The sequence below is a fragment of the Eublepharis macularius genome, chromosome 10 (genome assembly GCF_028583425.1).
Source record: "Eublepharis macularius isolate TG4126 chromosome 10, MPM_Emac_v1.0, whole genome shotgun sequence".
Taxonomy (NCBI): domain Eukaryota; kingdom Metazoa; phylum Chordata; class Lepidosauria; order Squamata; family Eublepharidae; genus Eublepharis; species Eublepharis macularius.
Window position 1 is genome coordinate 39,002,760 of NC_072799.1, and position 22,462 is coordinate 39,025,221.

Genomic DNA, 22,462 nt, shown 5'->3' on the forward strand with positions numbered 1-22,462 from the left:
CTAATGAGGAACAGCTGTTGCCTCTCTCTCTAACAATTCAGTTCGGTGTTGCGCCTGTAAACGGGCGCTTCTTCGCCTATCCAACAGAGCTGACTTATCTCTATGCTTCCTCCTTTCAGCTGGCCCCAGGTGCTCAGGTTTCGCTTTTGCCCTGTGGGAGTCTTTGTCTCTTACAGCCTCTGTGGAGGTTTCTGGCTGTTCCTCATCCCTGACAGTCTCTGCAGAAGCTCCAGGCTGTTCTTGCTGAATTCCTCCTGGAGCAGCAGCAGTGGTTTCTGACTGCTCTTCCTCTCCAATAGCTTCTGCAGGGGCTTCTGGCTCTAGAGAAGACCCTTCTGGCCCTTCCTGCTCATCTTCTGAGGAGGACTCTGAAGCAATAGGTAAGGTGGCCAGCCGGGGCTGGGGCTGACTCATGACACCATCCCCCCTCCCAAGGCCCCCTCCACCCGAAGGTCCGGGTTTGCTAGGGTAGGTCCGATGGAATTGGCGGATGAAGCGGGGTGCGTGGAGGTTCTCGGCCGGTTCCCATGATCTATCCTCGGGTCCATAGCCCTTCCATTCCACCAGGTACTGCAGACGGCCCCGGTGCCAGAGAGAGTCTACGAGCCGTTCTACCTCGTACTCTTCCTGTCCGTCCACCAGGACCGGGGGAGGCGGTGGTACAGGTTCACGGAGGGGGTGTGGAGGTGCTACCGGGGTGAGCAGGGAGCGATGGAACACGGGGTGGATCCGGAGTGTTGGCGGGAGCTCCAATCGGTAGGCAACAGGATTGATCTGGGCGGTAATTCGGTAGGGCCCGATGAACCGGTGGTCCAATTTCTGGGAGGGCCGCTGTGACCGAATGTGCCGAGTGGAAAGCCACACCGAGTCCCCCACCTTCAAAGGGTCCCCTTCCCGCCGTCGCCGGTCCGCGGTTGCTTTGTAGGCCCGTTTGGCGTGGTCTAACTGTTCCCGCAGAACCAGGTGTAGGGCCTGCAGCTCCCGGACAAAGTCATCTGCTGACGGTACTGATGAGTTTGGCGTTGTTCTGGGAAAGTAACGTGGGTGGCGTCTGTAGGTGGCCAGGAATGGGGTCTGGCGTGTGGAGGCGTGCACTGAATTGTTATACGCAAATTCGGCCATGGCTAGGAGGTCTGCCCAATCATCCTGCTGGTAATTTATATAGCAGCGCAGGTATTGCTCCAACGTGGCATTGGTCCGCTCCGTCTGCCCATCGGACTGTGGATGATGGGCCGAGGACAGGTGAACCTGGGTTCCGAGCAGTGTCTGGAGGGCCTTCCAGAAACGCGACGTAAATTGCACCCCCCGATCTGAGACCAGGTGCCGGGGAATCCCATGGTGCCGGAACACGTTTTGGACATACTGGTATGCCAAATCTTTGGCCGTAGGCAGCGATGGGCAAGGTACGAAGTGGGCCAGCTTGGTGAATAGGTCAACAAACACCGCAATGCATGTGTGCCCTTTAGAGGGTGGCAGGTCCGTGACAAAATCCATGGAAACGGTTTCCCAGGGCCCCTCAGGTGTGGGCAGCGGTTGTAACAGTCCTGTTGGCTTCCCTGGAAGGTCTTTGGCCCGCCGGCATGTATCGCAGGACTGCACGTAGCGAAACACGTCCACCTGCATACGGGGCCACCAGAAATCCCTGGACAATAGGTGCAAGGTCTTGTATCTCCCAAAGTGACCAGCTGCTAGGGTGTCATGAGCAAGCTGCAGTGCCTCCCCTTGTAGAGCACCCGGGGGAACATAGACTCGGCCTTCATATGTAAGGAGGCCCTGCTGCAGGAGATAGCCTGGGGGGTCTGGCTGCGCGGGGTCCTGTAGTCCCTGGGTGATGCGTTGTGTCCAGGGGTCTGTGCTTTGAGCTTGCCGGATCCGATCCTGCAGGGCATCTGGGGCATTGGTGGCTGCAAAGCACTCAGGAGCCAGAATGGTTGTGGCTGGCGGCTTCTCTCCTGCCTGCCGGTTGAATTCAGGTTTTCGGGACAGGGCATCCGCCAACTTGTTCTGTGAGCCAGGGATGTACTGGATAGTAAATTGAAAGCGGGAGAAGAACAACGCCCATCGGATTTGGCGTTGCGTTAGGTTTCGGGTGGTTTGCAGATGTTCTAGGTTACGGTGGTCTGTATATACCACCACCAGGTGCCGAGCTCCCTCCAAATGGTGCCGCCAGGTCTCAAAGGCAGCCTTGATGGCCAACAGCTCCCTCTCCCAGATAGTGTAATTCCGCTCAGCTGGAGTGAGCTGTCGGGAGTAGAAGGCACACGGTTGGGGCACCTCGTGGGAGGAGCGTCTTTGTGCTAAGACTGCTCCCAAAGCGGTGTCAGAGGCGTCAGCCTGCACTATGAACGGGAGGCTCGGATCTGGGTACACAAGGACCGGTCCAGTCGTAAACCGGGTCTTCAGGGTTTGAAAGGCCTGTTGGGCTTCCTGGGTCCATTGGAATGGCAGGCGGGGCCGTGTCAATCGGGTCAAGGGGACGGCTAGTGCAGCAAAGTCAGGGATGAACTGTCGGTAGTAGTTTGCAAACCCTAAGAAGCGCTGAACCTCTTTACGGTTTCGGGGAGCCTGCCAGGAAAGTACCGCCTCGACCTTAGTGGGATCCATCTGTACTCCTTGGTTGGACACTCGGTGTCCCAGGAACTCAACTTCTTCCCGGTCAAATTCGCATTTCTCGAGCTTGGCATACAACCCATGCTGTCTAAGTCTCTCCAACACAGAACGCACATGCTCCCCATGCCTGGCAGGGTTGCGGGAGTAAATCAGAATGTCATCCAGGTACACGATGACATAGTGGTCGAGGAGGTCCCGGAGCACGTCGTTGATGAAACGCTGGAAGACCGCTGGCGCGTTGCATAGGCCAAAGGGCATTACCAGGTACTCGAACTGGCCGTAACGAGTCCCAAAAGCTGTCTTCCATTCATCCCCTGACCGTATCCGGATGAGGTTATATGCTCCCCGCAGGTCTAGTTTAGTGAACCGAGTTGCTCCTTGGAGCCGCTCTAAGAGGTCAGGGATCAGAGGTAGTGGGTAGCGGTCTCTGACTGTAATCTGGTTAAGGGCCCGGTAATCGTTGCATAACCGCAAGTCCCCTCCCTTCTTTTTGACAAACAGGACTGGTGCAGATGTCGGAGAAGCTGAGGGTCGGATAAACCCCCGCGCTAGGTTTTTTGCCAAAAAGTCCTTGAGGGCCACTCGTTCTGGCTCCGACAACGAGTACAGGCGTCCGCTGGGGAGAGGTTTATCAGGAATCAGGTTGATGGCACAATCGTACGGTCTGTGTGGAGGTAGTTGATCAGCCCCCTTCTCCTCGAACACGTCCGCGAACTCTGCATAGTGGGGTGGCAGCAGGGATCCCTGGACCTTGGCGTCTGTGCTGGCGAGCAGCTTCGGGAGGGGATCCGGCTTCCTGGTCGGGAACTGGACGACTTGGCGCTTCCAGTCGATGAGCGGGTTGCTGCCCACGAGCCAGGTCAGCCCCAGCACCACCGAGAAGTGCGGCATGCAGACTACATCGAACTGGACGCAGTCCCGGTGGCCTTCCACAGCTACCTCCACCAGCTCAGTCTCGTGGGTTACTGGACCGGATTTCAGTAGCCGCCCGTCGATGGCCTCCACTAGGGCAGCAACAGGTTTTTCGTGCAACGGGATGTGGTGCTGATGGGCAAACTGCCGGTCCATGAAACTCCGGGAAGCGCCGGAGTCGACCATGGCACGGGTTTCCACGCGCCGCCCGTCTGGTAACTGGATTTCTAGGTGGAGGAGGAGGTGTCCCCCTCCGACGTCAAGGGCCCCATTGGTGTAAACCTCTCGCCCCGGTCCGCGTGGGTCACCGCGAGCCGGGGCCGGTCTTTTGCGGCACCTTCTGGGTGGCGCTTTTCTGGGCAGGCGTTGGCATAGTGGCCGGCCCCGCCACAGTACAAGCAGAGCCCCTGGGTGTGTCGCCTTGCTTTCTCTGCGGCCGTAAGACGGGGTCGGGCGCCGCCCAGCTGCATGGGCTCCTCCCCCTCCGCCCCCTTTGGAGCAGTGGCGGCAGAGGAGGGGCCTGCAGGCACCAGCCGGGGCATCTTTCCCCGCCAGGCCCCTTCGCTGCGCGCCTGTCTCCGGGCTTCCAGGCGCTGGTCAATGCGCTGGCACAGCACTACAAGGTTTTGAAGGGAACTGGGGCGTTCCGTTCGGGCCAGCTCATCTGCAACCGCATCAGACAAGCCCTCTATGAACTGGTCCTGCAGCGCTGCCTCGTTCCACGCAAGGTCCTGAGCCAGTAACTGGAATTCTGTCGCGTAGGTGGCCACGGACCCCCGTCCCTGGCGGAGCCGTCTGATGCGCCGGTTGGCGCTCTCAGCCTTAACGGGGTTGGCGAAAGTTTGCTGGAGCCGCTCCACAAACCCAGTAGCGGCGATGATTCCAGGAGCAGAGGGGTAGACCATTTGGCCGCCTGACCTTTCAAGAGACTCAGGATGAAGCCCACCTTGGTCTTATCATCAGGAAAGTCTCGGGGGCGCAGGCTGATGTACAACTGGCACTGGGCTAGGAAGACAGGAAACTCCTCCACATTGCCCGCGAACTTTTCTGGTGGACTCACTGGGCACTTGGGCGTGGCCGGCGGCGGCACTGCCGCAGCTTGCTGCTGAAGCTGTTGCTGAAGCTGAGCCACAGCATTGCTCAGTTGGGTCACCGTCTGCTGCAGCGTCTGGTTCTGAGCTACAAGTGCAGCAGCTGTGGCTGCATCCATGCTGCCAGTAGCTGCTGAGTTGTGGTGGAAGCAACGTGTCGCGCACAGGGCTGGGCTCAGCAGGCAGGAGGCCCACTGGTACTGCAGGGCAGAACACAACAGGCAGGAAGTCAGTAGTCCAGGAGTCAGGTCAGGTGTCAGAGCCAATATGTCAGTCAGAGAGAGGAGCAGGCAGAAGAGTAGTCAGAAAGCAGGCCGGGGTCAAAATCCAATCCAACAGCAGGGCAGGGCACAAGGCAGGGCAAGAGCGTCCAGGCGTAGAGCTCTGGTAGCAGGGAGTGGCGAGCTGAGTTGCTTCCACGCTTGGTTTCCTCGGCGTCTTCCTTTTATGCTGTCCTAATGAGGAACAGCTGTTGCCTCTCTCTCTAACAATTCAGTTCGGTGTTGCGCCTGTAAACGGGCGCTTCTTCGCCTATCCAACAGAGCTGACTTATCTCTATGCTTCCTCCTTTCAGCTGGCCCCAGGTGCTCAGGTTTCGCTTTTGCCCTGTGGGAGTCTTTGTCTCTTACAGCCTCTGTGGAGGTTTCTGGCTGTTCCTCATCCCTGACAGTCTCTGCAGAAGCTCCAGGCTGTTCTTGCTGAATTCCTCCTGGAGCAGCAGCAGTGGTTTCTGACTGCTCTTCCTCTCCAATAGCTTCTGCAGGGGCTTCTGGCTCTAGAGAAGACCCTTCTGGCCCTTCCTGCTCATCTTCTGAGGAGGACTCTGAAGCAATAGGTAAGGTGGCCAGCCGGGGCTGGGGCTTACTCATGACAGGAGGTCACGTTCTGAATGCAGGCAGGAGTTTGTTAGAGATAAAGGATGTTTTCTGTGTGGTATTGTGCATAAACCTCAACAATATCCAGCATTTGGAAAGATTTGTTATAAGGGGTGGGGCGGGGAGAGAACTACGCCAAATTGTGTAATGTAACAGTGATAAGTCATAACAAAGGTCAAGAAAGATATTAAATTCATGATTTGAACTTGCATAGTCTGTTTGTAGGAGTGTTGACTCACAATGATGCTAGTTCCACCGTAACTCAGGCCCCTGGATGGCGTGCTGATATAACTTTAGGACGACTCTCAGTAAGACGATTCGGTTTCGTTTTCTCAGCCATGTCGGACGCTCCTCTCCGACGGTCCGGGAGGAAGCGCCCGAGCAGCCTGACCGGGCGGCTGACTTGCGAAGGTTAGCCCCCAAGACTCCCAGTGAGGGTGTCAGGGTCCGGAGCGTGACAGGAAGAACCCCCCGAAGTCGATGCGGGGGGTAAATTGCCCGTTTGTTCCTATGGAGGCCGGCAGACTTGCGCAGCACGTCGCGTGCCACTGGGCCATGGAGAACGGCAAAAAGCAGATTTAAGGTGAAAACCTGTAAGTAGCAAATCCCTTCTGTTACTACAAGCGTATGCAAAGGATTGGTGGGATTTGAAGCTAAGAAGGCTCGGATTTCTTCCCCCTCACTGAGTTTCAAAACTTGGCTGGTGGATTCCCCCCCCCTAAGATGGCGACGAAAAAGCAGAGCCCCGCTATGGGCAAATCCATCTCGGCTGCTTTGCAGGGGAAAGGAGAGTCTCTTGAGGAGCTAGTAAAGCGGTCGTTCGTCGAAGCCATAAAGCCCTTTGTTGACAAGTTAAACGAAACTGATCAAAGGGTTGGCTTAATTGAGAGTGAAGTGAAAACCATTAAGGAAGCAGCGGTGGGGGTGGAAAAGCCTGCTCGGGAAAACGCAGCACTTATGAGGGCAACAAACAAAGAACTAAAGCTGTTGGAGAACCAACTGATCGGGTTGCAAGTGGATCGTGCTCAGACAATATTGCGTCTCCAGAATGTGAAGGAGGAGGAAAATGAGAATTTAAAGGATCTGGCGTCGGAACTTTTGGCGATACCCGCGAAGGCAACTAAAGAAGAGTTAAAAAGCGCCATTTTGGAAGTCCGTCGGGCTTCTTCAAAATATGCAACAAAGTGTCAGCTGCCTTGCGAGATTATTATTGACTTTTCATCTAAGAAGATTCGGGACACCATCCTATATAATTCATACAATGCGGAATTGGACTTTCTGGGCAATAAGGTTAAGATATTGAAGGACATTCCATTTTTAGCTCGGAAAAGAAGATTTAAATATAAAAGGTTTGCAGCTCTTCTGAGGAAACGTGAAATAAAATACAAATGGTTATTTCCGGAAGGTATCTGGTTTAGCTATAAAGATCAAGCTCACAAGATAACATCAGAAGACCAGCTAAGGGACTTTGTGTGTAAACATCAAGAGTTCCAGCAAGAAGAGGATTTCAAGCCTGAAGGGGGAGGGGAGGAGGGAACGAGCACAGTGACTGTAGCTGTTCAGAGAGAATTGCGACCGAGACCCAGAGGGGGGAAGAAGACCTAATCCTGATTGTAGTTTGTATTTTATAAGATCTACCAATCTAACAGCATTTTACAAAGTTCTAATGTTAAATAATTGCAGTATGAAGGGAATGCATTACTTGTAGATGTAGTGTTTGTGTTGTTATGTGTTGTTTCTTCCCCTTCTCCCTGTTCCCACTTTTTCCTTTTTGTAGTACTAGTAATTAAAAAAAAAAAGGACAACTCTCAGTAAATTGAATTGGACACGGGCTGAGGCAAATGTCTTTGTGGCTTTTACTACTAAGAGTGAATATAACAAATTGCTATGCGGGAAATGAGTTGTTCTCAGATGTATACATATTCATAAATTGGTGCCACTGAGTTCAATGGCCCTTATTCCCATCTCTTATGAACAGAATTATTTCCTCAAGGCTGCTTCCTATATTGCAATTCCTTGTACATAAATCTAGTAACAGTGTTATCTTATTTTTTATAAATTGAAGTGCCAGTATATTTTTTTCTGCTGCAAGTGTACATATATCCCTTTTCAAATTTCTTCCTTTCAATTTAAAAACATTCAATTGTCTTCAGAGAATGCTGTAATTTTAAAGTTGCTCAGTTCAGATATCACCCCAAATGACAGATAGCAAAATAACTGTGGATTTTCACAACATCCAAATGAATAATTCAAAGGTTGAGTCTAGTCAACTTTTTCATTCCATCTTGAGCAATTCTCCTCCTTATTATACCCCCCTATTTCACTTTTTTTGGTCCATCCAGGTCTCTTACAGTGCAATCCTAAGAAGAGTTACTCCAGTCTAAGCCCATTGAAATCAATGGAGTAACTCATTTTGGTTGTCAAAAGGAACTCCTTCCTTACCAGTGGAAAAGCTGGCAGGATCCAACCCTATGATTTGCAATTTGCCAACAAAGTAGAAACTGAAGTCATTACCTGAAGCTGGCTTGAGAGCTAGATTGCATTCTTGTTTGGTGTTGCATCCAAATTGACAAACCTGGGCTGGGTCCAACAACTCCCTTCTGCTAAATCAGGAGATTTGTTCCAGCAAATTTGTTTTGTGGAGGGGATTTGTTGGATCCAACCCTATGCAATTATATTTGAAGAAAATATGCTTTCCTGAAAAACTCAAACTTTCATTTGAAGATATCAGGGGGAGGGAAAGAACAGACAAGAATAACTAGGATATTAAATACTATCTAGCTTGCTTTATTTATTAATTCATTTATTAAAACATTTATATCCCACCTTCCAACATGGTTCAAGGCAGCTGTAATTCAGGCTTTGCTTAGTGATGATAAATTAAAACACAACCTTAGCAAAAACACCAACCACCCTTTATCAGGGTGAAAATACTCCTTCCAGTAGTTGCAGCATTTATAGCTTTGCTGAGGATGTCAGTATTAAACATTAAATGGCTGCAGTCCTATTAAAAAGTCACTGTTTTGCACTGCTTGTACTTCTACTCAGCCAATTACTTCAAGACAAAAATACATGCAATCCAAAGAAAAAATGTTTTCTTTAACAAAAGGGAAAGCAGAATTTAGAAATCTTTCATTGTGGATCAAGTTTTGGAGAGACAATCTCGAAAGGAACACATCTGAAAAGAACATCTGCCAAAAAAAACACAAAAAAGAACAAAGAATTAATCCAACACTAATTTCTGGGAAGGTCCTCAAAAAAGAATTTGACCTTGAGTGAAATCTAAAGTAATTTCAAGTGGTGATCCAAAGCTGTGTTCAAAATACCTGCGAGAGAGTCCTCAAGGAACATTGTCGTCATTCTCCCAATCAAGAATCCAGCTCTCCATACTTCTTCAAGGATAGTTAACCCAAAGAACAGGCATATAGAAGACCTGATTCTTGTTCTTAGGTTGGATAAGATAAAACATTAAGAAAAGAGGTTACACATCGGCCCACAGGAAGCTTGCCAAATGAATAGAGGAAAGTGCTGAAGAAAGAAAGAAAAAGATGGCTCCTACAGTGTTCCCCAGCAATGGGAGTTAATGCAAAAGCTGAGGTACACAGATTCCTGTATTGTGGAAAAGAAGTTGGCCTGGTTCAATCAAATCACTACCAGGACAGATTGGTGCAATGAGTGGCCATGCTCAAATGCAAGCTTGGGAGTACACTCCCTCAGATCAGGTCCTTGAGGCCAGCCCAGCAGCAGGAAGACAGAGCCTGAAATATAGCAAAAAGAATGGACAGCAAAAAGAAAGGATAATGGACAGCAGATGAATGTGGAACACCAGGTCCCTACTGTTTATAAGAAGACTCTGAACTGATCAGGCCTGGTAAAAGGTGCAGTGAGTGTCAAATGTTAAAACACAAATGCCCCAATGAAAGATCCATTATACTAATGTCCCAGTGAAGAGGGCCCTGTGAGTTCAGATGTAAACAAGGGAAGGTGCCTCTTGTCATTCTTTTTGGCTTGAACACAGAATTTTACTTCAATGTTCCCTTCACTGAATGCTTCCCTTCTGTTCTCTTCGGAGGAGGTGGGCTCTATCTTATGGTCACCTTCTCTATGTTGCAGCATTGTAATTCCCAAATGTCCATGTCGCCTGGAAGGAGACGGGTTCTGTTTTATAATGCAGAAGCATATTGCAGAGAGGAAGTTTTTCTTGAAGTTCTCATTCATAAAGGCGTAAACAATGGGATTGCAAATGGAATTTGAAAATCCAATTATCTGAACTATACCAAAGATCATCTTAATGGTGACATCATCATACTCCCTTTCAAAATTACCTAGAAAGAGGAAAATATATGTATTATAACAAGTAATTTAGACCAAACTTATGAGCATTATTTAGCCATTCTTTCGGGCATCCTGTCCTGCATTGCAAAAAGTATTTCTCTCTTTCCAATTACCCATTTGAGTCAGAAAAATAAAGCATTCTAATTTATCAAAAACCAAATAAAATGTATTCAAAGGAAAATGCAAGTTCATGAAGAAGAGCTATACCATTAAGTCTGCATATACTGCATTCACGTTTGTGTGCATACTGAGTAACTTCTGACCACAACTGTAATATTTAGCGATCTGTTTCATGTTTTATATGAGTTCCAAGGAAATTGAATCTGGAGCAGTTCCAGTTTAGGTTTTACTCATGTCTCTGGGTACACTGGCCACGGAAACTGCTATGAAAGATTCTGTTAGGTTTTGTGTTTCTTTATTCATTTCTCCTAAATAAAGTTAATTTATGTTTATTAAAAAGACCCTCAGCATCTTCCTAGATGATTACAGCATCTCTTAATGACACAAAAATTTCCCCATCCTTACAACTGCAGTAGGAAATGAACATGGTCATCTGAATATCTAGCTGCCCCCTCAAACCTCACCCAGTTGGCCTAGCTTTGGGTAAAAGTGTTGGGGGGCATAACAGCAGCCAATTTCCGAGTTCTGCCTTTTTCACCATCTAGTAACATTCAAATGTGACCGACAAAATAGGGACTCCAGGGCTTGATTCTCAATGGCTCCTATTAGGTACAAACTATAACTAAATGGGCAGTGTTCAATTTCACTGTAAGGAGAGCAAAAATTTTCTTAGTTAACTGGAGGGCAGGATGCAGAATCAGATCGGCATCAATGATATGCCAGAGTTTACTCCTTTTTATGTTTGTTCATCTTTAGCCTTCATTCTGTGCCAAGGACCAATCTATCAAAAGTCTTGGCACAGTTAACAGTATGACAGCAGGATCACAAATGGGAACTTCATGCCAGAATACAACAGCAGAATGCAAGACAAATACGGTATGTGGGAAATCTGACAACCAAAAATTATATGCGACTCTGCAACAGTCCCCATACCACTACTTCATCATCCCATTCATTCAACTTTGAATTACAACTTTCAAACACAACATACAAGAGTGTTTTGCAATAGCAAAATCCCTGTTAAGATAATATTTATTTTAAAAGCATACTCCACAATTGCAATGCACTGCCATAATTTAAGGATGAGGTCTGAAAAGGACCACACTTATTACTCCAGAATAAAAAGAACAGAAATTTCAGTGGTAATTCAAGCTGAAGATTGAAGAGATTTTTTTAAAAAATCACAGTAATTTCAGAAAATTTATCTACTCACTGTATTCTATCATCATGTGAATTACATGAAATGGAGCCCAGCAGACCGCAAACAAAACCACAACAGTAACCATCATAATTATTGCTCGCTTCTTTTTCCTAAAGGGGAAAAGACAGCTTGAATTGAGAAGTTTAGCAAATGGTGATGAGGAAGAGTCTCAGCTCAGCGGGTCAGCATGTTTCTATAGTTTGTCCCTGGAATTTGTGTTTAAAAATAGCAGGTGCTGAGAAAGATCATGGAAAGTAGACAATAAAGTATAGGCCAATACTTTAAGTAGATATAAGACATTTTAAAATGCTCGTGACCATTTTGCCACATCTCTGGCTCCAATAGGGAAAAAAGTTTCTCAGGGTGAGAGAACAGTAAGTTTGGTCATCCTTAAGTTAAGGAAACAAGTATGGGTTGTATCACAACTTGCTGCATTTTACACATTAAAAGCAGTGTCACCTCATTTTAAGAGGCCAATATGGTGCTTTTGCTCCACCTTCCCTCCCCAACTGCAGGTTTGGTGGAGCTTATTTGCCTCCACATGATGTTGTGCTCATTTTCAGCAGAATGTGTGTGGCTCCCAGGGCTTTGCTCTTTAAGCCAGAGCAAAAAAAGAACCCCTTTCTCCAGCTGAAAAGAAAAATGGAGGGAGTGGTTCCTCCTTCAAATGACAGTGCTAAGTTACACTTATTTCCCTTCTCTTTCAGTCACCTGAGCTGAAGATCAACTCTGAAGGGGGAACTGCCAGGCGGCAGGGAGGGGTGTGTGGGCAGATTCTCAGCTCTTAAGTGGGGAAGTAATGAAGGGAAAGGGCTAGTGACAGCTGTGAGTGGTGCAGGGACAGAGGCATCCAGATAGTGTTGTGGGCCAATATGGGTTAAAACTGAGTTTTTAAGTTAGCACTGCTCTTGTCTAGCATTGGACACAGTTGCTGGCACTGGCAATTTGCCATCTTGTTTCTGGACTAGCAGTCGGATGGTTGCTGTCCCTTGGAGCTCTGTTCTGTTCTATGTGGACATTGTGGCTTGACTCAAGGAGGATTACAGTGTGAGTCAATTTCACAGACATTTCAATAAACAATGTAATGCCCCTGCAAGTCATTGCAGATTCCCCACTACTGCACAACTGGGCTCAGCATGTCTGGCAGCATGCAATTCAGTCAGAGTTTTCCTGTGGAGAGGTTGCCAGGGGGATGGAAGGAGGGAAAGGTGAAGACGGGGGCAGGGGGCTAAAGTTAGGTTGGCTGGTGGGTAGGAAAGATACAAGGAAGAAGGACAAGAGGACAGGATATGAGAGCTTTCAGGGAGGGGGAAGAGGAAATAGTGGAGGAGGGGGAAATTCCCTCTGCATACCATTGCCAACATTTACGTGGGGCCTGGAGATCTCCCGGAATTAAAACTTATTTCTAGACTACAGCATTGAGATCCCCTGAAGAAAATGGCAGTTTTAGAAGGCAGAGTCTATGGCATCACATCCTTGATGAGCTCATTCCACCCAAAACTCTGCCCTCCTCAGGCTCCACCCCCAAATATCTCAGAATTTCCCATCCTGGGGTTGGCAGCCCTGCCCCTGCAAGTCTTGGCAGATCTCCTGCTTGTATCCGGTCTAATAATTGGCATCAACTCTATTGCTGACACCCTCAGAAAACACTAGGAGGCCGGGGAGCTAAAACTGCCTTTTACAGAAAGGCCAGTATAAAGTTCAGCTAGATAATATTGATATTTAAGCATTACTGATTTTACTAACCGTGATATTTTAGACATTTCGTTCCCATGAATAGTTTGCAGAACAGAAGCATCTCCTACTCTTTTCTTAATCCAGAGTTCGTAGCCAATCTTACTGTACAGCAAGAGCATCAATATAAGTGGGAGAAGGAAGAGGATGACCAAAATGAAAGTTGCATATATCTTTTGGTGAACCGGACTGGCCCATTCTTCCAAGCAGCAAACATACTCCTTTTCATAAAGAAAGTCATATTTATTCTGAAATAAAGGATGTTAAAAAAATCACACTTCACATACCAACAGAAGAACAAAATAATCTATTTCTTTAATAAACTACAAAAAGGTGCTTATTATTTCTTCAGATATCTGTAAAGATTTAAATATAAACTGGAACGAACCTAAAAAGCTGCCTACACCAGATTAAGGCTATTGGTCTTTCTAAGCCGCTATTTACCCCTTTGGCTAACAGGGGCTGTCAGGCAGAAGAAACTTTACCATTCCTGCTACCAGACTCCCTTTCACTGGAGATACCATGGACAGAACCTGAGGCCATATGCATGCTTAGTGCATGCTCTGCCACTGAGCCATGAGCCATACAGACACATACAGCTATGCCTTTCCAACAAAACAAATCTGCCCATATATTAGGAGTATCCACACTGGCATTTTCTGTGCACAATTGCACCCTTGGGGGGCTTTAAAACACAGCATGAATCTTACAGGGTCTAGATCCATCAAATTCCATGAATTTGCTTGGCCCTGCATCTAGGACAATAGCAATATAATCCTAAACAGAGTTACTCCAGTCTAAGTCCATTAGTATTTTTACTGGGGGATTCGCACTATGAAAATCTGAAATTCTGACAATGAATATACATTTATACACACACTGGTTTGCCATGTGCTAGAATTTTTCTGCTAGATTATAAATTGAACATGGGTCATAAGAAACTGCAAAGATTTTTCTTTTAAATGCTCAGAATGCCAAGTACTTCAGCTAAGAGTTTAACCAGGTTCTAAATAACATAATGCATTAAAAATTGACTGCTAGTCACACAGTCTTTACAGAGACAGCCAAAATCCTGTAGAATTCTAGGTTACTTGTTTTTCATTACTCTGAGATGTTATTTGTTCCAGAAAAGATGCCATTCTCAGGAAAGAAAGCTAATGACTTGGAATAAGTAAGGGAATTATAGCTAAAAGTAATTATAGTGGGAAACAAAAGTTAAAGCGAGTGAAAAGCAACAAATTATATGCTAGGGAATCCATGGAACTTGTGCAAGATCGTACAATTTAATTTAATTAATAATTTTAACTATACATGTCGTATCAATGAACATTTACAGGAGATTTTTTTCCAAGGGTCCCCCAAAAGCTGTATGAAAGTGAATCCAATTTGATCTATTTTCATGATGTTGCTGTTGTCACAGTGGACTGTGATTATCATACATCCTCTCTCCATTAGCCTTTTTCTTCTGGATCCTTTCCACCATACCCTGCTTTTCCTCTTGGAATGAGTATCAAGGCTCACAGAGTTCTGGTGAGCTCAAAAGTTTACATAAAGTTTTGTGTCAATTTCATGGGTCCTAATAAAAGGTATTACAAAGATTTTGTTCTTGGTTTTGGATTCTATAGAATTGTCAAGTGGAACCTTATAAAAGTATGATTTATAATAGAACTAATGGACTAAGCAGTGGAGTTTTTTTTCTCTTTCATAAATCTTCTGCTCCTCCATTTCTTACTTCTACAGCTTCGTCATCAGATATTTTGTCAAAAAAAGAAGCTTCCGCATAAATTTCAGTTTTTTAAAAGTAGCATGTGAAATAGTCATTCCTGGAGCAGATGTCCCACATAACCTGTTATTCCAATGGATTTGCTCCCAGAATATTTTATAATTCAAAGCCATAAGAAAAAACAGTGTAAGTAACAACACACTGAGTGCAGTTATTTATTTATTTACTGGGTGGGGGCGAATCCATATTTAAATAAAACTAATTGTCCTCATAGAAGTCATTAGCAGAATTCTGAGGATGAAGTAGCAGAAATTTGCTTTTGGAAACAACAGAACTTTTGCCTAAGCTGGAGATATGGCATTCAGTGCAGGAAATGCTGAACAGATGGCACCCATCTTTGTTCCAAAGTCTAAGCATCCCATTCTAAACCTTTTCTTCAAACTTCTTGCAAGTTGCCCACTATAGCTATTACTATTATGTGTAAAAGAGCAGGAGTCCAACTGCACCTATAAGACTAACAAAATTAGTGGTAGGGTATTAGCTTTCGTGAGCCACAGAAAACTCATACCCTACCACTAATTTTTGTAGTCTTATAGGTGCTACTGGACTCTTGCTCTTTTCCACTGATACAGACAAACACGGCAACCCATCTTGAACTATTATGTGTGTTTGTTCCTGTCTCAGTAGCAGCCCTGAGGAAGTCACTCCTCCCTCTCTCTGGATGTTGAGAGGTCAGAGAAGCAAATGCGGGGGGGGGAATCCTCTTTCAGACCAAGCTTTTGATTGGTTACTCTGGCTCTCTCTTTCCCGACAACACCAAGGATGTTTTGCAGAGGGAACAGAGACACAGGTCCTCACCCCAAATCTCCCAGCTGACCCATCTGATGCAGGTGATCTTTCCCATATTCATTATAGTTCCAGTGATCAGTGGCCAATCTTCTGTTCATTACAAGACAATGTTTTATTAGAGCAAATGCTCAATGAAATATGGATAAACACCAAGGCAAAATGAAGTAGCAATGCTTATAAACTCACCAAGGAATTAAATTCTAGCCACAGACAACAGAGAATTACAGCAGTCACAGTTAACCGCAGTTGACCAGACAAGGCCAGAAGAAAATTATTTTCAAAATTCAGTCTATAAATCTCTCTTTTCGTTCTTAACAACAAGGCTAGGCTGTTTCTATTGTTATTTGCATTTTTCTCTCAACAGATACAATACCTATTTGCATGTTTCCAACACTCGTTTCCAATGTCACATTTTACAATTACTTGATGAACAGCTGTATACAGAACATGACCATCATGTCCTGAAGGAGGGAAAGTCTCTACTTATAGCATTGTTTATTGACAGCAACACTGTAGTTGGTGCAGGAAAGTATAAATACACAGCACACCCTACCATACCTCCAGTCGCTGCACATGCCACATAGGAGACCCAACAATAGCTGCCACCAACCAGACTATGCCTAAAAAAGAAAAAAAATGGTGTTATTTAACAAAAAGGACACCGAAAATTAAAGTAACCCATTCACTGTTTGTTGTAGTATGCCACATGACTATATGGAACATTAGACCAGATTATAATTTCCAGAAAAATCAGAATAACATTAATAACTGTATGCTGTATAATTAAAATGAAGGCAAATTGTGAAATACACATTTTGCCTTGTGTAAAAGTTCTGAGCAACATGCTAAACTTTTTAAAACATGGAATCTGTTACCTCCAGACACAAAACAATTCATGAAAGGAGAAGGTGGATAATAAATCTTGGACTGTTTCTCCAGCCTACTTATTCAGGCATAGAAGAGCCAACTTTAGCTATATTCTGTACTTCAGAAAATAGTAAGTGCCAATTTTATAAGACCATATTTCAGCACAACCCACCAGGCAGTTGGGCACTTGGAACAAATCTGGGCAGAATTCCGCCCCCTTTGGAAACAATATGAGCACCCAAGGTACATAAAGAATGCTCTGCTGGTATTCATTCCATTTTCTGTGCATGTTCAAAGCACTAGAGGTATTTCAGGAAGGGAGAAGTCCCAATACAATTCACACATACATAAATTAAAATTATTTTGATATATAGGCAGGTTTGTTTTTTTCCTTTCCACAAGATTATACATACACAGTAGTTCATAAAACACTCACAAAAATTTCCAATGCCATGTTTTGTGAATCAAGTGGAACAATTAATTGTTTACTCAAGATGCTGCAAAAATGTAGTTTGTCCACTGAACTTGGGCTGTGGAATTCATCTTGCCCATGATCAGACAAACCACTGCTACTTGATTCTCTATGCTAACAACTTTAAAAGTCAATGGGTTGAATACAGCTTGTGGAAGTGGATCTTTCTCTCACCTTGTCCTTCTACAAGCAGCTTCCATTGACCTCCAGAAAAATATTGCTGGAGGTTAGGAAATGCTTGCAGACCATGTAGAGGAGAATTGCAAGGAGGGAAATCAGGCAAGATCATCTCTATCCTTTCTCAGTTAGAAGAATAACCAAGGATATAACCCAGTGCCCACTGGAAGAAAACTTGTCTCTGTATTCACCCAAAGTAAATGTCTAAAACAATCAGAGAAACTGACTATTCCAAAAAGCAGTACAGTACCTTTACTGTCATATCAAACCAACAAATAGACAATTTACTGTTTGTGTCAGGCTAAGCTCTGGGAGACCCAGATTCAAATCCTCATTCTGCCATGGAAGCTGCTGGCTGACTTACCCCACAAGGTTGCTGCAAGGATAAAATGGAGGAATGATGTAAGCTGCACTGGGTCCCAAAGGGTGGGGTATAAACAGAGTATATCATAAGACCTTACCAAGCATTGTGTATGCTCTTCTGTTGGTGTACTGCCATTTCATTTTTAATGGATGCACAATGCCATTATGCCTTTCTGCAGCAATGCACGTCATTGTGAGAATCTCAGTAACAATTGCAGTGGATTGGACAAATGGCACCATCTTGCATGCAAAAACACCTGTAATGATTGGACCAAACAAAAGCCCCAGTCAACAGTGCTTTAGTCTCAAAGAACAAGAAAGAACTGAAACTGAATTTATCATTACACATCAGTATCTTGCCTGCCGCATTTTTGAGTAATTCATGGATGATACACTCCAAAGTTAAGGACTTTTAGGTTCCATTGATTTCACAGTGAAAGTTCAAATAATGAAATTTAGAATCATTGAATTTTGTATAGATTATCCAACAATGGAAGCAAAACTATGTAGAAGTATATCACAATTTTTAAACAACCTATGAAGTTGCCACGAGTTAATTCTTCTAATAGTAGCTAAAGGCCCACAAGTCCTGGAGGCAAGGGGAAGCAATCTGGCCCTTCCCCTTCTCTTCTGCTTCTCCTTTCCCTCTTCCAGTCTTCTCATCAATTATTGAGGTCTTTACTTCAAGCAGAGCAAGTGACAGGTTCAGGTTTTCTTTTCCAAACATAGTCCTGCCATAAAACCAACTTCAGATCCTAAGGTTGGGTGTACAACAATCCCCCATTCTCAACACAACTTCTAGAAGGGAATTAGCAAAACTGTCTGGAAATATGCTGTCCTTTGTCTGCTCCTCATGACCTATATTCAAGATGGGGAGAAGGAGCATTGCTTCTATTGAGGTTTCTATCACAGCTGACTGAGCCACCTCAGGCTCAGTCAGGCAGGCAGGTTGTGTCATTAGCCAAGGTAGTGTTACTAAGGGCAGAAATGTATTTCCATCCTCCCCCCACCCCCGAATGAATGTCAACCACTCACTGACACTAGAAATATAAAAGCATGCTCCTAGGAAACTATGCACAATGACTGAAAAAAACTAGCAACCAAGCCCAGCTAACGCTGTCTCCTGTCTCAGTATATGGATCATGAAGCAAGTTTTATCTCTATATATTGTCGATGCCAAGACCATGGCCATACAGCCCGGAAAATCTACAACAACTAAAGTTTTCTCTCTTTTCAGATGTATCCCAGATTATGGTCTAAATTACTGAGCTTGACGTTCTCTCTTGTAGTAGAAGACAGAACCTGGGGCAGGAAGAAAAGTAATGGTGGGGAAACAGGCTGAAGATGATTTCTTCCTATTCAACATATGGGGGGCCCAGACTTACCTGCGCCTCCTGTTGCCGCCGGCGGGCGGAGGAGCGGGAACCGCGTCGGCCGCTTGCTCGCTGGCTCGCCCGGCATGCTCCGGGCGGGCCAGCGACCAATCGGTTTAAACTCCGGGCCAGCCAATCGCGGCGGCCCGGAGTCGAGCCGGCGGTGGGCGGGGCCAGCCTCGCGGCCCGGCGGCGGTTCCCTCCAAGGTCCGGCGGCCGGGTATTTAGCCGGCCGCCGGATCCGCCCCCGCCCACTTCGGCGGCGGCGAGCGAGCAGAGCGGTCGGCTCTGCGCGCAGAAGAGAACGAAGAGCGGGGAGGAAGAGGAGCCGAAGAGGCGGCGGAAGCCCGGGCAAGGCGCGGCGAGTCAGGTTGCCTGTAGGGGTCTAGCTGAGCCCCTCGTGGTTCCCGAACCCGGTCCCGCGGCCCGGCGGAAGAGGAGGCACCGGGGAAGAGGCGCGGGCGGTCGAGCCGCGTCCGGGTGGGGGGCGCCGAGCACTCAAGCGGGGGCATTTCCCCTTGCTCAGCTTCCCAAATCCTCCTGGGCCTGCGGGTTGGTGGCCCGACAGGGGAGGAGGCACCGGGGAGGAGTCCGGGTGGAGGAGAGCACGAGCGGGGTGGCCAGCGGGGCAGGCGCCAAGGGGCGGCATTTGCACCTTCCGCTCCTTCCTCTTGCCCAGCTTCCCAAATCCTCCGGGGTTGTGCTGTTTGGTGGGGGGGAGGCATGGCACCAAGCAAGAGGAGGGCCCCAGCAGGGACCAGGGCCGGCGCACGCAGCGCACCCGCGGGGGCCGCACAAGCACCCGCGGGAACCCAAAAAAACGGCCGCACGTGGGAGCAGGGGCACGACGGGCAGCAGGCCCAGGTCGGCGGGGGGGCCAGCGGCCCGCAACAGGCCAGCACCAGCTGCCCCACCCTCGTCTGGGAGGAGGGCAGCAGCCCACAGGGGGGGAACACCACACAGCCAGGGGGCAGGAGAGGCTGCTTCAGGGGGCAGGCAGGCTAGCAGCCAAAAAAGGGCCACTACCAGAGGAGCCAGAGCCCAGACCACAGGGAGGGCAAAAGTTCAGGGGGCGGCGGGGGAGGCCAGCCCTAGTGCCCTCCTGGATATTTCCCGGGCCTTGCAGCGCCTTACCGAGCGGGTGGAGCACCTGGGAAGCTCCGGGCCCGGGGCAGGTCAGCCGGCCCTTGAGCCTGGTGAGGCCCCTCAACGCAAACCGCGAGAGAAGGTGAAGAGAGGCCGTGGAGTCGCTCAACGCCAGGAAGCCCGTTCCTCCTCCAGCTCAGACAGCAGCAGCAGTGAGGAGCGCCGGAGGTCAGCCAAGCGTAAGAGGACATCCCGCAGGAAGGGGAGGCGCCGCCATCAGAGGGAGGAAACAGACAGCGACTGGACATCAGGTGAGTCCTCCTCCTCGGATGAAGGGGCGGCGGGGGAGGACTATTGGGAGGTGGCTGCCAGGGCCCCAGGCCTCCCGGGCTGGGCCCAGCGGAGGAGGGACAGGTCCCAGTCAGGGGAGGGTGACCCTAAGGAGGTTTGGGGCCCCACAGAAGCCCCCCCACGGGTTGCCTCGTTCACAGATGACGAGGACCCCCCGGGGATTCATTTGTCACGCAAGGTCAGGGAACGCATTTTGGACGGCTACTACGTAGACGTCTTTTCCTTACTCCGCCCAGAGGCGGAGGACGGGAGATGCGCACCTCCGGCCAAACGGGACAAACGGGGGGGCAAGAAGGAGGTCGCCGAGCGGACATTCGCCAACTGGCTCGAGGGATTTACGGTCTATATGGGGGTCGTCCAGGCCGCGTACCCCGAGCGGGGCTGGCACCTGACCAATCACCTGGGGAATGTCCTGCGGGCACGGGCCTTGGCGGGGGAACCCGCAGCCATGGATTATGACGAGGCCTTCCGAAAGAGGGCCTCCCACAATCCCAGGGCCCGCTGGGATCTCATTAGCCAGAAGCTCTGGCTATGGCTGGTGGGCCCGCACATGAAGGGAAAGAGTGACCCTGGTCGGGGGGGCGGTGGCAGCCTCGCAGGGACAAATCCCGGGGCGTGTGCTGGGAGTACAACCAGGGGAAATGCCAGCACACGAAGTGCCGCTTCGAACACAATTGTGACTCCTGTGGTGGGCCTCACCCGCGCCCGTCCTGCCCACAGGGGGGTAACCCCCCACACCCCTTTCGCGGGGGCCGGTCCTCCAACAATTCCCGCAAGGACGGGGGATCGGCCGCCTCCACCGCACAGCCCTCCAGCGGCAATTAGCCCCCCCTCGGGGGGCTGGGGCTTGCCCATACCCCTGTTCGGCTTCGCGCCCTGCTCCCCCTACTGGCGCGTTACCCCAACAGGGAGGCAGCGAAGTACTTGCGGGAGGGATTCGCGTCGGGCTTTCACATCCCATACACGGGGCCACGGGTGGCTTCCTCATCGGGGAATCTCAAGTCTGCCAGGGAGCTTCCTGAGGTGGTGACGACCAAGATCGCCAAGGAGGTAGCAGCCGGACGCGTAGCAGGCCCCTTCTCCAGTCCGCCCCTACCTAACCTGAGGGTGTCGCCCCTGGGGGTCGTTCCTAAGAAAGCCCCAGGGGAGTTTCGGCTTATACACCATCTGTCATACCCCAAGGGGTCCTCGGTCAACGAGGCCATCCCCTCTGAATTGTGCGCGGTCAGGTATGCATCTTTCGACCATGCAGTGCGCCTGGTCAGGGCTTGCGGGCGGGGGGCCCTCATGGCCAAGTGTGATGTTCAGTCGGCTTTCCGTTTGCTGCCAGTTCACCCGGGGGATCACTGCTTGCTGGGTTTTAAGTTTCAGGATCGCTGGTACGTGGACAAGGCCATGCCCATGGGGTGCTCCGTCGCCTGCGCGGCCTTTGAGACCTTTAGCACGTTCTTGGAATGGGTAGCCAAGGACCGCATGGGGCCTCCATTTATTACTCATTACTTGGATGACTTCCTCATCATGGCTCCGCCCAACAGCTCGTGCTGCGCTACCCGCTCAGCACCTTCCAGGCCTTGGCCGCTGAACTGGGAGTCCCTCTGGCCCGGGAAAAGACCGAGGGCCCAACCTCGCGACTCACCTATTTGGGGATCGAACTGGACTCGGTGGCCGGGCTGTCCCGCCTCCCCAGGGATAAGCTTGCTCGCCTGCGGGACCTGATCACCAGCATCCTGCCCCGCTCTAAGTGCACCCTTAGGGAGCTGCAGTCCATCATCGGCCATCTTAATTTCGCCTGCAGGGTGGTTTCCCCGGGGCGGGCCTTCTGTGCCCGCCTCGCGCAGGCCTGCCGGGGGGTCACCTCCCCTCACCACCGGATACGGATCACCGCAGGCCTCAGGGCCGATTTGCGGGTCTGGCTCGAATTCCTGGGCAAATTCAATGGGGTCTCTCTCTGGCAGGACCCACTGGACCTAGGGACAGATCTGCAGGTCCATTCCGACGCTGCCGGGAGCCAGGGGTTCGGGGTCTATTTCAGAGGCCGCTGGTGCGCCCAGCGCTGGCCGGCTACGTGGGCGGGGGCCGGTATCCTCCGGGACCTGACCTTCCTGGAACTGTTTCCCATCCTGGTTGCCGTGTCCATGTGGGGGGAGCTCCTGCGGGACAAACGGGTCACATTCTGGTGTGACAACATGGCAGCGGTGAAGGTTATTTGCCGCCAGTCTTCTCGCTCTGAGCGGGTTATGCGTCTGGTCCGCCATTTCGTATTATGCTGTCTTGATTTTAACATCACCTTCTCTGCCCGACATATAGCAGGGGTAAGCAACGA

The 22,462-nt window shown here is 48.9% G+C and overlaps 1 protein-coding gene across 1 annotated transcript in view; it reads right to left on the reverse strand.

The window, feature by feature from the left end:
* Positions 1 to 9,367: 9,367 nt before the first annotated feature.
* Positions 9,368 to 22,462, reverse strand: part of QRFPR (pyroglutamylated RFamide peptide receptor) — a 37,377-nt gene continuing 24,282 nt past the window's right edge. The window contains exons 2-6 of the mRNA XM_054990462.1: positions 17,428 to 17,586; positions 16,009 to 16,070; positions 12,891 to 13,126; positions 11,157 to 11,254; positions 9,368 to 9,813 (exon numbers count right to left, since the gene is read on the reverse strand). Coding sequence (XP_054846437.1) covers positions 9,422 to 9,813; positions 11,157 to 11,254; positions 12,891 to 13,126; positions 16,009 to 16,070; positions 17,428 to 17,586 — 947 coding nt within the window. The 3' untranslated portion in view covers positions 9,368 to 9,421. The remainder of the gene's footprint in view (positions 9,814 to 11,156; positions 11,255 to 12,890; positions 13,127 to 16,008; positions 16,071 to 17,427; positions 17,587 to 22,462) is intronic.